This window comes from Equus quagga, chromosome 5 (genome assembly GCF_021613505.1).
Source record: "Equus quagga isolate Etosha38 chromosome 5, UCLA_HA_Equagga_1.0, whole genome shotgun sequence".
NCBI classification, from domain to species: domain Eukaryota; kingdom Metazoa; phylum Chordata; class Mammalia; order Perissodactyla; family Equidae; genus Equus; species Equus quagga.
In genome coordinates this window covers 13397052-13414396 of record NC_060271.1, presented here as the reverse complement: position 1 = coordinate 13414396, position 17345 = coordinate 13397052, and the positions used below count along the sequence as shown (strand labels likewise).

Sequence of the window (17345 nt, the reverse complement as noted above, 5' to 3'; positions counted from 1 at the left end):
TTTGTTTTCATAGCATGGAGTTTTTATTTCATGGTTGCAATATCTTCTTTTTCCTATGATGATATTATTAATAATTTTTCAAAGTTTTCTTCTCTCTGCATAATCTCTATTTCCCCCAATTGCCCTTCTATGTTTGTTAGTTCTGGTCTGTATCTTCCACAATATTCAATACTGTCGACCATTTGCTTCTTAAATCAATTCTATACTGACTTCGACAATAACTTGCTAGCTTTTTCTCATTTCTCATTCTACTTTGCTAATTCCTACACTGGCTCCTGTTTCATCACCTGTATATGCATGGCTATCTTCATTCAACAAACCTTCATTATTTTCCAGGTATCATGCTTGGTGATGGACATTCATAAATTTCTAATACATGGTTCCTGACCTGACTCCTCAAGTTATGTTACTTTTCTTTTGGTATCTAATCTCTCTTCATGGATAATCAGCAACTGAAGCCCTGCCAGGATGCTGTATGCCAGAGAATCTCAAGGTATGGAGTTACTGGAGCAAATCACAAACAGAGCATGGAGCAGTGGTAGACAAAGAGTTGGAAAGATAGTCCCAATTTTATCACCAATCCAAAGAGGATAAGGCGAAGTCTAGTTAAAACTACACATTGGGACTAATAAAAGAAAAGGTTTCAGGGAAGTAAGGAGCAGAATAATGCCTGGATCCATTCCTGGGATTAACAGAAGGTAGCTAGCAGTTTTAGAAATCTTATTCCTGCTTTTAAGTTTGTTTTGGTGAGGAGTACGGTTTGAGAGAGAGGAGAAGGAAGATGTTCTAAGTGTTTAAAGATTTAGCAAGAAGCAAGAAACATGACTTCAAATATCATCTCAATGCTAGTAACTCTAAAATTCTGACTTCTGTCCTCAGTTCTAGATCAGTATATCCAAATGCCTATCAGAAATCTTTACCTAAATGTCCTACAAGCACATCAAACTTAAATTGAATTCATCTTCCTCCTAAATTCATTCCTTCTCTTACGTTCCCTAAGTGAATGACAACATTATCATCAAATCCATCAATGCAATCCTAGCTAGGCATTCTGGAATTGTTTTCTCTCATCTTCCTCTTCTTCACTTCCCACTCATCCTACACACCTGGATGTTGAATTCAGTCCGTGTTACTTCTAAGATATCTCCATTTCCACCCACCCCCTCCTATTGTCAGTATCACTGCCATATCAGCATGGTTATTAGGAACAGATTAGGAAAGGCCTTGTGGAATATTAGGGAACCTGGGGTAGAAAGCTAATATTAGTGTGGGATAAACACAGGTACAGAAGTATTAGCTCCTGGGGAAGGTTGAGAATCCTATCTTAAGTACAATGTGGCAATTTAAGCCTAATTTCAGACAAATAATAAGATCCTGAGATGGGAGGTGTAACAAGGGATAAAGGTTGCTTCAGCACAGCGGTAAAGAGGGAAGAGAGCTGTTTTGGTGACAGTAGTGGTGAACAAGACAGATATAAGACAGGTCCTCAACCAAGGTGCTCAGTTCAAGAAAAGGCAAGAGAGCTTGGAAATAGGCAAAAATTCTGAGAAAGAGCTAGTGGGAATGCGGTATGAAAGCAGGCCATAGCCCAGTTGTTGGGGTACAGAGCTGTATTTCTCTCTGGTGCTACAGACCTGGGGATGGGGCAGAACTCAGCTCCGTTAGAGCTCTAGACTTGAGGAGGCCAGATAAGTAGAAAAGCCTCCCTGTGTGGGATAAGAAGAGATATATAAAGCTACTCTTTAACAGTATCACTCAAATAGAGCTCAGTTACTATGTAAACACAACGACTTTGAGTATAAAGCAACAGAAGATTATTTCTGCTAGCTGGAAAGAGTTCCTGGAGGCCTGTCTGTCTTACTATCCTTCCTTCTGAGGAGTGGTGAGATTGTGTGTAGGAACTGATTAGTTCTATTGGACGACGGGGAAAGGCAGGTCCTTTGGCACATGGACTACAGTATTATACAGGCCATCTACCTGGTCTCACTGCCTCTTTTATTACAGTAGTACCAAAATTATCTGAGAAAAATGGAGAGAAAGTATAGAGAAGCATAAAAAACTTGAGTTCTGGGGCCGGCCTGGTGGAGTGGTGGTTAAGTTTGCGTGCTCTGCTTCAGCAGCCCAGGATTTACAGGTTCGGATCCTGGACGCGGGCCTAGCAGTGCTCATCAAACCATGCTGTGATGACATCCCACATAAAACAGAGGAAGACTGGCACAGATATTAGCTCAGAGACAATCTTCCTGAAGCAAAAAGAGGATTGGCAACAGATGTTAGCTCAGGGCCAATCTTCCTCACACACACACACACACAAACAAAACTTGAGTTCTGAAGTCAGGTGAGCCTGAGTTATAAATAATTTCCTTATTTATAAAATGGAAATGGTTATAATACCTACCTCACAAAGTAGTTCTGAAAACTAAATGAACTATATATGTTAATATATTAAAGTCCCTTGCATGATGCCTGGAACATAGTAGGACCTAACAAACAAAATGAAAAAATGGCTCATACATCTCCTCTTCTCAAAATTCTTCAATAGTTTCTTGGAATTAACTCTCTACAACCTGGCTTCATTACAAAAGCAAGCATTTATTTCAGATTTTGATGTCTTTTCTAAGATTATAAACTATTCAAAGGCAGGAACCATGTCAGTTTTTTTTTTAAGGGTAATTTTATTTATTTATTTTAGGTGTTTTTTGTTTTTTTGGTGAGGAGGATTGGCCCTGAGCTAACATCTGTTGCCAATCTTTCTTTTTTTAAAATTGGGGTCATAAAAGTTTATAACATTGTGAAATTTCATTTGTACATCATTATTTGTCAGTCACCATAAGAATGTGCCCCTTCATCCCTTGTGCCTACTCTCTAACCCCCTTCCCTGGTAACCAATAAACTGTTCTCTTTGTCCGTGTGCTTATCTTCCATATCTGAGTGAAATCATATGGTTCTGTCTTTCCCTGTCTGGCTTATTTCGCTTAACATAATACCCTCAAGGTCCATCTACGTTGTTGCAAATGGGACAATTTTGTCTTTTTTTATGCCTGAGTAGTATCCCATTGTATATATATACACCAGATCTTCTTTATCCAGTCATCAGTCGATGGGCACTTGGGTTGTTTCCATGTCTTGGCTATTGTGAATAATGATGCAATGAAGGTATGCATGCAATGAATGAGGTTGCTTTGTATTGTTGGCTTCAAGTGCTTCGGGTAAATATCCAGTAGTGGGATGGCTGGGTCATATGGTATTTCTATTTTTAATTTTTTTGAGAAATCTCCATACTGTTTCCCATAGTGGCTGCACCAGTTTGCATTCCCACCAGCAGTGTATGAGGGTTCCCTTTTCTCCACATCCTCTCCAACATTTATTTTTTGTCTTGGTGATTATAGCTACTCTAAGAGGTATGAGGGGATATCTAAGTGTAGTTTTGATTTGCATTTCCCTGATGATGAGTGATGTTGAACATCTTCCCATGTGCCTATTGGCCACCTGTATATCTTCTTTGGAAAAATGTCTTGATTTCCTCTGCTCACTTTGATCAGGTTGTTTGTTTTTTTGTATTCAGTTGTGTGACTTCTTCATACATTTTGGAGATTAACCCCTTGTCAGATACATGATTTGCAAATATTTTCTCTCAGTTGGTGGGTTGTCTTTTTGTTTTGATCCTGGTTTCTTTTGCCTTGCAGAAGCTCTTTAGTCTGATGAAGTCCCACTTGTTTATTTTTCCTTTTGATGCCCTTGTCCAAGTGGACATGGTATTCAAAAAGATCCTTTTAGGACTGATGTCAAAGAGTGTACTGCCTATATTTTCTTTTAGAAGTTTTATGGTTTCAGGGCTTACCTTCAAGTCTTTGTCCATTTTGAGTCTTTTTTTGTGTATGGAAAAAGAAAATGATCTACTTTCATTCTTTTGCATATTGCTGTCCAGTTTTCCCAACACCATTTATTGAAGAGGCTTTCCTTTCTCCATTGTATGTTCTTGGCTCTTCTGTTGAAGATTAGGTGTCTGTAGATGTGTGGTTTTGTTTCTGGGCTTTCAATTCTGTTCCATTGACTTGTGTGTCTGTTTTTGTACCAGTATCATGGTGTTTTGGTTACTATAGCTTTGTAGTATATTTTGAAGTCAGGGATTGTGATGCCTCCAGCTTTTTTCTTATTTCTCAGTATTGCTTTCGCTATATGAGGTCTTTTGTTGTCCCATATGAATTTTAAGATTCTTCGTTCTATTTCCATGAAGCATGTCTTTGGGATTCTGATTGAGATTGCATTGAATCTGTAGATTGTTTTAGGTAGTATGGACATTTTAACTATATTCCAATCCATGTGCATGGAATATCTTTCCATTTCTTTGTGTCATTATTGATTTCTTTCAGTAATGTCTTACAGTTTTTACTGTGTATGTCTTTCACCTCCTTGGTTAAATTTATTCCTAGATATTTTATTCTCTTTGTTGCAATTGTAAACGGGACCGTGTTCTTGAGTTCTTTTTCAGTTAGTTCATCATTCAAGTATAGACATGCCACTGAGTTTTGTAAGTTGACTTTGCACCCTACAATTTTGCTATAGTTGTTGATTATTTCTAATAGTTTTCCAATGGATTTTTTAGGGTTTCCTATATATAAAATCATGTCATTTGCAAACAGCAAGAGTTTCACTTCTTCCTTGCCTATTTGGATTCCCGTATTTCTTTTTCTTGCCTAATTGCTCTGGCCAAAACATCCAGTACTATGTCAAATAAGAGTGGAGAAAGTGGGCACCCTTGTCTTGTTCCCGTTCTCAGCAGGATGGCTTTCAGTTTTTCCCCACTGAGTATGATGTTGGCTGTGGGTGTGTCATATATGGCCTTTATTATGCTGAGGTATTTTCCTTCTATACCCATTTTATTGAGAATTTTTATCATGAATGAAGGTTGGATCTTTTCAAGTGCTTTCTCTGTGTCTATTGAGATGATTGTGTGATTTTTATTCCTCATTTTGTTGATGTGGTGTATCACATTGATTGATTGGCTGATGTCAAACCACCCCTGTGGCCCTGGTATGAATCCCATTTGATCATGGTGTATGATCTTTTTGATGTATTGCTGTATTCAGTTTGCCAATATTTTGTTGAGGATTTTCTCATCTATGTTCATCAGCGATATTGGCCTGTAATTTTCCTTCTTTGTGTTGTCCTTGTCTGGCTTTTAGATCAGGGTGATGCAGGCCTTGTAGAATGTATTAGGAAGTGTTCTGTCTTCCTCAATTTTTTGGAATAGTTTGAAGATAGGTAATAAATCCTCTTTGAATGTTTGGTAGAATTCTCCAGAGAAGACATTGGGTCCTGGACTTTTATTTTTTGGGAGGTTTTTGATTATTGTTTCACTCTCTTTACTTGTGATTGGTCTACTCAGACTCTCTATTTCTTCTTGATTCAGTTTTGGGAGGCTGTAGGAGTCTAAGAATTCATCCATTTCTTCTAGATGGTCCAATTTGTTGGCATCTAGTTTTTCATAGTATTCTTTTATAATCTTTTGTATTTCTGTGGTATCCATTGTAATTTCTCCTCTTTCATTTCTAATTTTATTTATTTGAGCCATCTTTCTTTTTTTCTTAGTGAGTCTGGCTGAGGGTTTGTCAATTTTGTTTATCTTCTCAAAGAACCAGCTGTTTGTTTCATTGATCCCTTCTACTGTTTTTTTTGTTTCAATTTCATTTATTTCTGCTCTCATTTTTATTATTTCCCTCCTTCTGCTGAGTTTGGGCTTTGTTTCTTCTTTTTCTAATTCTGTTAGGTGTAATTTAAGATTGTTTATTTGAGATTTTTCTTGTTTATTGATGTGGGCCTGTATTGCTATAAATTTTCCTCTTAAGACTGCCTTTGCTGCATCCCATATGAGTTGGTATGGTGTGTTTTCATTTTCATTTGTCTCCAGATATTTTTTGATTTCTCCTTTAATTTCTTCAATGACCCATTGGTTGTTCAGCAGCATGTTGTTTAGTCTCCACATCTTTGTCCCTTTCCCAGCTTTTTTCTTGTAGTTGACTTCTAGTTTCATAGCATTATGGTCAGAAAAGATGCTAGAAATGATTTCAATCTTCTTAAGTTTATTGGGGCTTAGCTTTTTTCCTAGTATATGGTCTATCCTTGAGAATGTTCCATACACAATTGAGAAGAATGTGTATTATGCTGTTTTTGGATGGAGTGTTCTATATAGATCTACAAAGTCCACCTGATCTAGTTTTTTGTTTAATTCCACTATTTCCTTGTCAACTTTTTGTCTAGAAGATGTATCCATTGATGTTAAGTGGGGAGTTGAGGTCCCCTACTATTATTGTGTTGTTGTTAATATCTCCTTTTAGGTTTGTTAATACTTGCTTTATGTACTTTGGTGCTCCTGTGTTGGGTGCATAAATATTTACAATTGTTATGTCTTCTTGGTGGAGTGTCCCTTTGATCCTTATACTGCCCCTGTTTGTCTCTGTTTACCTGTTTTATCTTGAAGTCTACTTTGTCTGACATAACTATGGCAACACCTACTTTCTTTCATTTGCCATTAGCTTGGAGTATCATCTTCCATCCCTTCACTCTAAGCCTGTGTTTGTCTTTGGAGCTGAGATGTGTTTCCTGGAGGCAGCATATTGGTGGGTCTTGTTTTTTAATCCATCTGCCACTCTGTGTCTTTTGATAGGAGAATTCAATCCATTTACATTTAGAGTGATTATTGACATACGAGGGCTTAATGCTGCCATCTTATCACTCATTTTCCAGTTCTCCTGCATTTCCTTTGTTTCTTGTCCCATGTTTTTTGGACTACCAATTCGGTTAGGTAGTTTTCTATGATGGTTTTCTTAGTTTTCTCCTTATTTATCACTTATGTCTCTATTCTAGATATTTGTTTAGTGATTACCATTAGGGTTGTATAAAAAATCCTGTAAAAATATGGAATGCTTCATGAATTTGTGTGTCATCCTTGCGCGGGGGCCATGCTAATCTTTTCTGTATCGTTCCAATTTTAGTATATGTGCTGCCAAAACGAGCACAGGAACCATGTCTGTTTTATTTTATTTATTTATCTAGAGGAAGATTAGATTTGAGCTCCCATCCACTGCTAATCTTCTTCTTTTTCCCTGAGGAAGATTGGCCCTGAACTAACATCTGTGCCCATCTTCCTCTATTTTATATGTGGGATACCTGCCACAGCATTGCTTGATAAGTAGTGTGTAGGTCCATGCCCAGGATCCAAACTGGTGAACCCTGGGCTGCCAAAGCACAGCACATGAACTTAACCACTACTCCACCAGGCTGGCCCTGAACTATGTATGTTTTATGCCCTCAACAATCAGCACTATTGCTTGCTCACAGTAGATACTCAATATATACTTGACTTGTTGAATGAATGAGTGAACACAGTATCTTTCTCCATCCACACACCCTCCCATTACATAGCTGATAAGCACAGTGCTAACAAATGCTCTTTAGAATAACCCTGATGCTACGCAGGACCCTGAAATGTTACAGGAATTCTCCTATCCATCTCATTTCTTGATTGACACAAATTATTTTATACTTACTCTCACTTCTTAATATTCCAGGCTCCCGGGGACAGGGATTGTATGGACAAATAAATTCCATAAACTTGATCAATATATAAGTTTAACATTCTCTGTCCTTTTTTGCCAAAACCTTTGTGAAGTAGACAGTGGACTGCTTTAAGAACTAAGAGTTCAATAGACAGTTGTTTGGATAGAATGAACTGATTAAGGTTAAGTGATTACAACTGCAAAAATATCCCAACCTCTAAACATGCAAAAATACATAAATAAATAAACATGCAATAAAGCCACAAAGATTTTTAGCAACAAAAATGTTGTACGATTACCATTCACTTGGTTGATTTCTGAGTTGGAGGACAGAATCTCATCTGCCAGTTTCTGTGCAGTAGGAAGAACTTCAGTGTGGTGTGCCGTGATTAAATATTGAATAAACTTTTGTAGCTGGTCCCTATTCATCTGGAAAAGGGTTTCTGAGATAGGAAGACGTAATTTGACTTGGTCTGGTTTACGGATCCTGTAGAGTGAGAGCGCTACCACATGAGCACAGTAGAATATGTCTTTGTTCCCACAGCCACACGTCACTGAAGTGATTTTGCATCGATCAAAACTGATTGCAACTTTGTAAGTCATTGCTGGTTCAGAAGTAGTAGCCGGCTCAGTTACTGTGCCACTGAGATGGAAGCCTAGGGAAACAAAGAAAGTGTCTTTAGAGATTCTGTAGTAAGAAACTTGAAGGTTTTCAAATATTCTGCATTTCAATTAATCAATTCAGAAACTATTGGCTGAGTATCTCCTATATATGTGGTAGGCTCTGCCACAGACACAAAGCTCAGTGAAACTCAGGTATTGCTTTTAAGGAACACACAATCTAGAAAAAGAGTCCTTATTCTGGAATCCATGAACCTCCTGAACTAATAAGAAAACCTTTTGTTTGTACATATGTTCATTTTTCTGGGGGGATAGTTCATAGCTTTCATCAGTCTCAAAAAGGTTAATAAGGAACCCCAAATAAGTTATGAACCTGTATAGTAGATTCAGAGATCTTTGTGGACAGAGACAAGTCTACATCAGCACAATCTGGAGTAAGGTGAATGCTATAAATGAAAGAGAAACCGAAAGAACGCCACAAGGAAGGACACCAGGAAGAACAAGGAAGATAAAGACAACATTCCTAAAACATACAATTCCAGAGTGGGACCATGTGGAATACTTAAAAGGTAAGAAACCTCATTCGACATGGAAAGTAGAGCTTGCTGCAGTGAGACTGGGCAGTGTTACACCTCTACTCACTAGCACACAGCACCAATAATTTTGAAATGTAGAGAGAATACATTAAGTTACAACTAAATCGAAAAAAGTCACATCAATAGCAAATTGATTCTATAATACTGTTTATTCTTTACTCTAAATATGATTCTTCTCCTTTGACAAAAATGTGTATTCAGCAAATCATTCAGTCATTCAACAAAAGTTTAATGAGACCTTAAGGATCAGACTGCTAGGCGTAGGAATACTAACAAAAAGGAGAGGAATATCAAATATTTGTAAAGCACCTATCATGTAGCAGAACTGTGTTGGTTCCTTTAGTAATTTACTGCAACAACCTTATGCAGTTGGTATTATTTTCCTTATTTTAAAGGTGTGTAAACTGAGGCTCAGAAAGGGTCAGTAATTTGCTTGCTAGCACCTCAGCTAGCAAGTGATAGACCTGGAATTTGGAACCAGATCTGACTGACTCCAAAGTTTCGTTTCTTTTTCTTTCTTTCTTTCTTTTTTTGATGAGGAAGATTGGCCCTGAACTAACATCTGTTGCCAATCTTTCTCTTTTTGCTTGAGAAAGATTGTCCCCAAGCTAACATCTGTGCCTATCCTCCTTCTATTCTGTATGTGGGATGCCACCACAGCATGGCTTGATGAATGGTATATAGGCTCACACTTGGGATCTGAATCTGTGAACCTCAGGCTGCCAAAGGGGAGTAGGCAAACTTAACCACTACACCACCAGGCTGGTCCCTTTCTTCTATTTACACTACACTACCTCTAAAAGATGCCTTGACAAAGTCCCTATTGTCAAAAATCACAGACACATAAATAAATGATTACAATATTATGTGCCAAATGGTATAGTACAGACAGGAACAAAGGTAAGGCTAATTTCAGAGACTTTCCTACTTAACTGCAATGTGTACACTGTGAATAGGAAAGCAATTTTAAATAATTTTATACTTGTTGGAGAAATATTTATCAAATAATAAAAGGTGCATATATAAGTTTCAGAGCTACCATTGTGACCTGGTAGAATTAAAAAATGCAGAGAAGAAACTTTCCAAAGTTCAAGTTTCAGATAACTGTAGTTAATTAAAATAAGAATAAGACCCAGGGGCTGGGCTGGTGGCGCAGCAGTTAAGTGCACATGTTGCGTTTCAGCCGCCTGGGGTTCGCCGGTTTGGATCCCAGATGCGAACATGGCACTGCTTGGCAAGCCATGCTGTGGTAGGTGTCCCACATATAAAGTAGAGGAAGATGGGCATGGATGTTAGCTCAGGGCCAGTCTTCCTCAGCAAAAAGGAGGATTGGCAGCAGTTAGCTCAGGGCTAATCTTCCTCAAAAAAAAAAAAGAATAAGACCCAAATTTACAAGCATACTCATAAAATCTGGCAAAATTAACACCAATATAGGGAGATTTAGGTCCAATTTAAAGAAAGGTGCAGATTACTGAAAAGTTAAGATTAGTTTCCAGAGCAAGAAAAAGATCAAAATTAATTTGTTATCTTCACAGCCTCCAGGTATACTTTTTAAACTTCACATGGGCCTTTTCTCAGTTAAACTTAGCTGCAGATTTAAAAATATTTGTCATTTGTTTAAAGCAAAGTAAAAAAGTTACATTCAAATATGATTAAGTATGGGTAAAACTGCCTTCACTTTAGAACTACGGAAGAGAACTGCAGGGTTGAGAAACAGCTCTTCTCCAGATTTATATCCACCAGACACGGCCAGAAGAGTAACTAGCAGAGAGCACATTACCTTATAAATTAGGCAGCCAGGATCTGCTATTTACTATGTAGTCTCAGGTGACTCACTTCACAACTCTTAGCCTCAGCTTCCTCTTCAGTAAAGTGGGGATAATAACACTTGTTCTGCTTCTCTCTCAAAAGTACTTTGTACAACTGTAAAATCTCCTACATGCTCTTATGCAATTTTTGTTAATGGGCCTCCATGTCAAAGAAACCAGAAACAACTTCCCCAGTGGCCAAGTTTCACAGTGGTTGAAAACCAGGTGCTAAGAAGGTACATTCTTAATTTCCCTTAGGCCACTCAGGAGTATTTGGTACATTCTTGAGAAATAACTTAAGTCCTGATAAAAAGAGACCTCATAGAAGGGCTACTTTAAAATTTCAAATAAGATAGTGATGTCAATGTGGGAAAAGCTTAGGCTCCAAGCCTCTGAATCTAAAAGGTGAGTATAAACATTTCTACTTGATCAGTTCAATGCTTTGGGGTACTTGGCCTGCAACACATCTCTGAACCCAATTCTCTCATTCCTCTCCTGCTTGAAAATGAATAAGAATATCAGTTAGATATGGGATAGAAACAATGGGTATCTTATTAAGCCGTAAGCCCCATGAGAGCAGGGCTGTCTCTGTGTATGGTTTATCACTATAAAAAACCAAAATCACTCTGGCTGTAATATGAAAAAAAGACTAGACCTCAGCTTCCATATTTTTAAGATGAGAGGCTGGTCTAGAAGACCTCCAAGGCTCATTTTAGCATAGACATATTATGATTTTCTAGTGACTATCACTGAATCTATTATTTTTCCTAGAACCAGCGTACTTTTGGGATTTAAAGAGTGCATAATAATAGCTAACCTTTATGAGTACCTCCTATGTGTCAGGCTCTGTTCTAAGTGCTTTACAAGCATGAACTCATTAAATTTTCACAATTCTTACGAAGTTGATAGTAGGTATACTGGTAAGTTTTATGTGTCAATTTGACTAGGCTAGAGAAGCCAGTTATTCAATTAAACACTAATCTAAGGTGTTGCTGTGGAGGTATTTTGTAGATGCCGTTAACATCTACAATCAGTTGACTTTAACTAAGGAAATTATCCTCAGTAATGTGCGTGGCTCTCATCCAATCAGTTGAAAGGCCTTACGAGCAAAACTGAGGTTTCTCTGAGAAAGGAATTCTGCCTCAAGACTGCAGCATGAGATCCTGCCCAAGAATCTCCAGCATGCTGGCCCACTCTACAGATTTCAGACTTGTCAACTCCCATAATTGTGTAGGCCAACTCCTTGAAACAAATTATATATATATGCATATATATGTGCATATATATATATATATAGCCTACTGATTCTGTTTCTCTGGAAAACTCTGATTATTATTATAATTCCCATTTTATGTATGAGGAAATGTAGGCACAGTAGAAGTTAAGTAACTTGCTCCAGGTCGTTCTGCTACTAATTGGCAAAGTCAAGGTTCACACCCAGGCAGTTTGGCTCAAAAGCCCACACTCTTAATTATTTTACTATACTGCCTCTGTATAACACTGTGTTGTATGGCAGTCAATACCACATTTAACTTTATAAACTATAAAAGAATACAACTAGAAACATTATTAGAAAATAACTTTAAGGTTTACTGAAATTCTAAAATTCCAGTTTTTATAGCGTTGGCAATGGTCTGAACCCTCTAGGTTAATCTGGAATTAAAGACAAAACGTCAAGTATCAGTTTAGATTCCAGCTGTCTCCATAGTAGGTCAATACTAAAACTTTCTGCAAAATATTTTTCAAAAGCCATTTAGACATGGCTCCCTAGAGGCTTCGGTTAAGGCCCATGATGCTCTTGGGAACATGTTCATTCGAGCTCAGTAAATCTTTGGGCTCCATTAGCTGTAGTCACACCGGTATAGCTCAGGCCTAGGCCCATATGAAAGGCAGAAGGCTCTGAGTGGCTCTGTGGAAGTTTCCTTGCTAGTTCTTTTTTCCTTTCATATCTCTTGGAATGTAAACTGAAAGTCAGTTTCAAATACTTGTACTTCTTGTCTATTGTAACCTAGTAACATTTTTTTAACGTTTAATTACTCCTGAGAATAAAGCTACATAGAATAGGTTCAATGCAGTGTTTCTTTCCCATTGCAAACCTAACTGCCATAAACATTTAAAAAACCTGCTGATTTAAGCAAATATGTAGAAGCCTAATTTTTAAAAATCTCTATTGAATCCAGCATGTATTTATGAAATACCCACTGTATGCTCTGACTTTTTACTTTTTAACCTTTTAGTTGGACATTTTCAAAGTAGTAGAGAGAGTGTAGTATAATCAGCCCCCATCTATCCATCACTCAGCTTCAACAATTATCAACACAAAGATAAACTTGTTTTAATCTTTACCCTTTCCCAAGTCCTTCCCTGTCCTCCCCAATGGATTATATTGAAGTAAATCCTAGAAATATCATTTTATTGGTAAATACATCTGTATACATTTCTAAAAGAATTTAAAATTAATAATAATTCCTTAATGTCAAATATCTAGTGTTTAGATTTCCCCAACTGACTTCAAAAACAAGAGATTTGTTCAAATCAGGATACAAACACGGTCCAGACATTACATTTTGTTGATATGTCCTTTTTTTTCCCCCTGTGAGGAAGACTGGCCCTGAGCCAACGTCTGTCGCCAATCTTCCTCTTTTTGCTTGCGGAAGATTGTCACTGAGCTAACATCTGTGCCATTCTTCCTCTATTTTGTATGTGGGATGTCCTCACAGCATGGCTTGATGAGCAAGGTGTAGGTCCCTGCCTGGGCCGCTAAAGCCGAGCACACAATCTTAACCTCTTTGTCACCAGGCTGGCCCCTGTTGACATGTCTTTTAAGCTACAAGTTCCCTCTCCTTTCTTTCTCCCCCAATTATTCACTAAAAATAATAGTTAGCTCTAGAGAGATTTGACGAGATTCAGGTTTTTTGGTAAAATTACTTCCCAGGTTGTGCTGCATACTTTCTAATACATCACATCAGAAGACATAATGCCTGATGGTCTTTCTTTTTGTGCTGTTAGGATTGATCAGTGGGTTCAGGTGGTGTGAGCCTGATCCATCCATTATAAACTTCCTGTAACTTTTCACCTAATAGTTTTTAGTGGTCATTCATGATCATTGCCTCAATCTATTATTTCATTAGGGTGGCTTTATTTTTTTTCTTAAATTTTGACACTCTCACCCTCTTTGACTCTTAACACCCTCATCTGTAAAGTAAGGAAAAAAAACATGTAAAGTGGCCAGCTCAGTGCCTGGAACATGGTGGGCTTTCAACAAAAAAAAGTGACAGAAACAACCACAAAACTGCTTAGAACTCATCAGAAAAACAACTACTTTACAGACAAAGTTTTCCTGAACATCATCTTTGTGATGAACTTTCATTCACATTTTCCTAAAATACAAAAAGAAAACTCATACAGTGTGAAATCATCCTGCTTATCAAATACTCAAATGCCCAAGAACTATAGGCTTTTAAAACAGTCTCTTTTATTAGTTGTAGGTCTTGAAATGATTAAGATGATGGATGGACTTGTGGGAGAGGGAGTAGGCAGGCATACAGGGAAGCAACATATGTTTGCTTTACTAGGGGCTCCAGCAGGCCATAAAGGTCAAACACCCATATTTCCTTCCTTTATACAGCATGTCTTTCTGGTGCAAAATAGTCAGGAATAGTGGATCTGGTGGAGATCTGACTTTTTGAAGTAAATAGTCAATCAAGCAGCTGCTCCCCTTGTGGCCCTATCACTTGATACACAAGGGGAAAAAAAAACAAACTCAAGTGCTTTACCACTGAGCAAGACCTGCAAAATGAACCAAATGCTTTCAAGGAGTTCCTATTTAGTTTTGCAAGCATTGCACCACCACCCCCAACCCACCCCTAAATCACAAAGCAAACTCTGCCCTGAGAAAAAAAGAGATACTTCATCTCAAGTTTCTGTTCTGTGGCTGAGACAACTTCCCTACCTGGCCTCTACAGTGTCCAGAAATTTAAGAATACAATTGTACCACAGCCTCTTCTTCATTACATATCACAAGGGCTCTGCAATCCTCAGCTTCCAGGAAAATCACTGGCCTTCTATAAACACCTGCTATGGGTAAGCCCCTGCCAGCATGTTATCCCATAAGTGTGCCATGTTTTCCTTGCCTTCAATATGCTTCAAGTACCATTTAGGAGCGGGGCAAGATTAAAAAAATGTGCAGAAATGGCCTCATTGGCTCATAACAACCCAGTTCTTTAAAGGTGGTCCTTGCTAGAGCTTGCCACGCTTAAATGTGCAGCAAGGGCTCTGAGAACTTCATGATTGGCAAGAAATTGTTAAAACTCCATGAGTGGCTCATGGCATAAAAGAGTTCTTCTTCTCCTGCCTTCTAAACTGAATGGTGGCATAAGAGGAAATGGAAATGACTGAAATTGTTTACCTAACAAATTTATCTTCCAGCATCAAGGCTGGGCAATCCAGGGTGTGGGCTGGACCCAACCTTGGACTAAACAGAAAGTACCAAGGACCAGTTTTCCATTGTGCAAAATATAAACAAAATTTATCCTCCCCAAATAAGGAAATCATATATTCTTCATGGCTTAGTCCAAATACCACCTCTATATGAAACTCTAGCTGATGCCTCAGTTGCTGAACTGAATCATATTAAATTACGAAGCTTTAACATTTGTGCCTATGGAGCTTACAGTCTAGTTCACAAGAGAGATTTTACCCAGAGTCAAATAACAAAGGACCTACGAGTAATCATTTCACAGATGAGGAACAGGCTCAGAGGAGTTATGCAATTTGCCCCAACTTTATTGCATGATTATAGTCATGATAATAGAAATTAAAATTACCATAAGTTCACATTCTGAAACATCTTAGGCTTTCAAAACTAGGAAAAACAAATTTGTAAAGAGTTTCCTTCAAATTAATATAATTCCTGAACACAAATTGCTTCTTTTGATCTAAAAAGAAAGTAACTTTTAATCATTAATATTTTTTGAGCACTTACCATGTGCTAGACACTAAGTCCTTTTAAAAGTTGTATCATTTAATCCTCACCACAAGATTACGTGTTTAGTACTATTATATCCGATTTTTCGTATGTGACAAAACTAAGGCTTAGAGAAATTAACTTGCCTAAGTTTACACAGCCAGTAAGTGGCAGAGCTAGGATTTGAACCTAGGCAGTCTGGCTTCAGAGTCTAAGCTCCTAACAACCACATTTTATTTCTATTATAATGTTTCCCAAACACCCATCTCATTTTCCTAGCTTAGGAAAATTAGAGTGATGTTTGGTATTGCTGCTTAAAAAAATTTTTTTTCAATTAGGACATTGCTAAATCATACTAACTCAACTTTCATCCTTTGTTTACATACAGTCAATGAGTATGAGTATCCTCAAATGATAATTACCAAACTGATACAAAAATGGAATTGTAAAAGGGACAAATGGCAGAGAATATGCAACACGTAGTCTCCATGGTCAGATTCAATTTGGTAACCAAAAAGTTATAGCACGTGTCTTTCCCTTAGAGACTACAAGGAATTCAAAGAACCAAAACACAAAAAGATGTTAATCTTTCTCTCTTTTTAAAAAGTATCTTAAATCAAAGTTAATTCATTCATTCAATTAAACATTATTTAACATATACTATGTGTTAGGTCCCAAGGATACATCCATGAACAGAACAAACGATCCTCGACTTTATGGTATTTATATTCCAGCTGGGGAGACAGCTTTTAAACAACTAAGTCCACAGGTAATTATTTAATTCTAATTGCAATAAGCGCTATGAAGGAGAAGTACAGAATGATAGGATAATATATAATATGGAAGACCTGACCTGGTTTAGGGAAGGGAGGTAAGGGATGAGCTCCTTGAGGAAATAACATTTTGACCAGAATTTTATAGACTAAATAAGAATTAATTAGGTGAAAGGATGGGGAATGGCAGAGTAGTGTAAAGACTCTAGGTGGAAAATAAAGAGCATATGCAGAGGTGCTGAGGCAGGAGAAAAAAACCTATACAGAGGTGCTAAGGCTGAGAGGAATGTGGAATGTTCAAAGAACAGAAAGACCAGCAACTGGAAAGCCACTACGAAGGGGAAAGTGACTTGCAATGAGGCTGGAGAAGCAGGAGGAGCCATGGCTCTGGATTCATCCTAGCTCCTCCCCCTGCTCCATATCCGAGAGGCTACTAAATCTTGTGAAGTTTGCCTCCTAACTATCCATTCTAGCTCCTCCCCTATAACTCCCCTAACATTGCCTCAGCTCAAGATAATAATAATCTCCTGTCTGGATTAATTAATCTTCCTGCCTCCAAGTCTTATTCCTTCTACCTATCTTTCATGACATGAGCAGAATGATTTTTCTAAAAAACAAACAAAATCATGTCATTCCTAATAAACTGTGATCTATTCATCTTCTATTCTTGGTACCTAACTCAGAGTCTGGCATAGAATAAACATTTATAAAAATGTTTGCTTAAAGTGAATTGTTTAAAATCTTTTAAATGGTTCCTCACTGACTGCAGGATAAAATTCAAACTCTTATGATGTAGCATCTTTCTATCTCTTCAGGTTTGCTTCCCATCTCTTTTCAATACACTAAACTACTTGCAGATTCTTGACTATGCTATATTTTCTTAGCCTTTATATATGAAGTTCCCCATACCAGGTGCGATCTTCTCATCTCCTTCTCATCTTAAACTCTCCATTCAAATGATACCTACTCTGGGAAGTATTCCCTGATCATTTTGGAGACTAAATGCTTCTTCTTGAGCTATC

General features: G+C 37.7%; 1 protein-coding gene and 1 non-coding gene across 2 annotated transcripts in view; both read right to left on the bottom strand.

The window, feature by feature from the left end:
- ZSWIM5 (zinc finger SWIM-type containing 5) overlaps window positions 1-17345 on the bottom strand; it is a 228464-nt gene that overhangs the window by 55535 nt on the left and 155584 nt on the right. The window contains exon 2 of the mRNA XM_046660453.1: window positions 7859-8215. Within this exon, the coding sequence (XP_046516409.1) occupies window positions 7859-8215 (357 nt within the window). The remainder of the gene's footprint in view (window positions 1-7858; window positions 8216-17345) is intronic.
- On the bottom strand, window positions 6913-7019 carry LOC124240509 (U6 spliceosomal RNA). Its single transcript, XR_006888900.1, has one exon. It is a non-coding gene; the product is annotated as a U6 spliceosomal RNA (small nuclear RNA).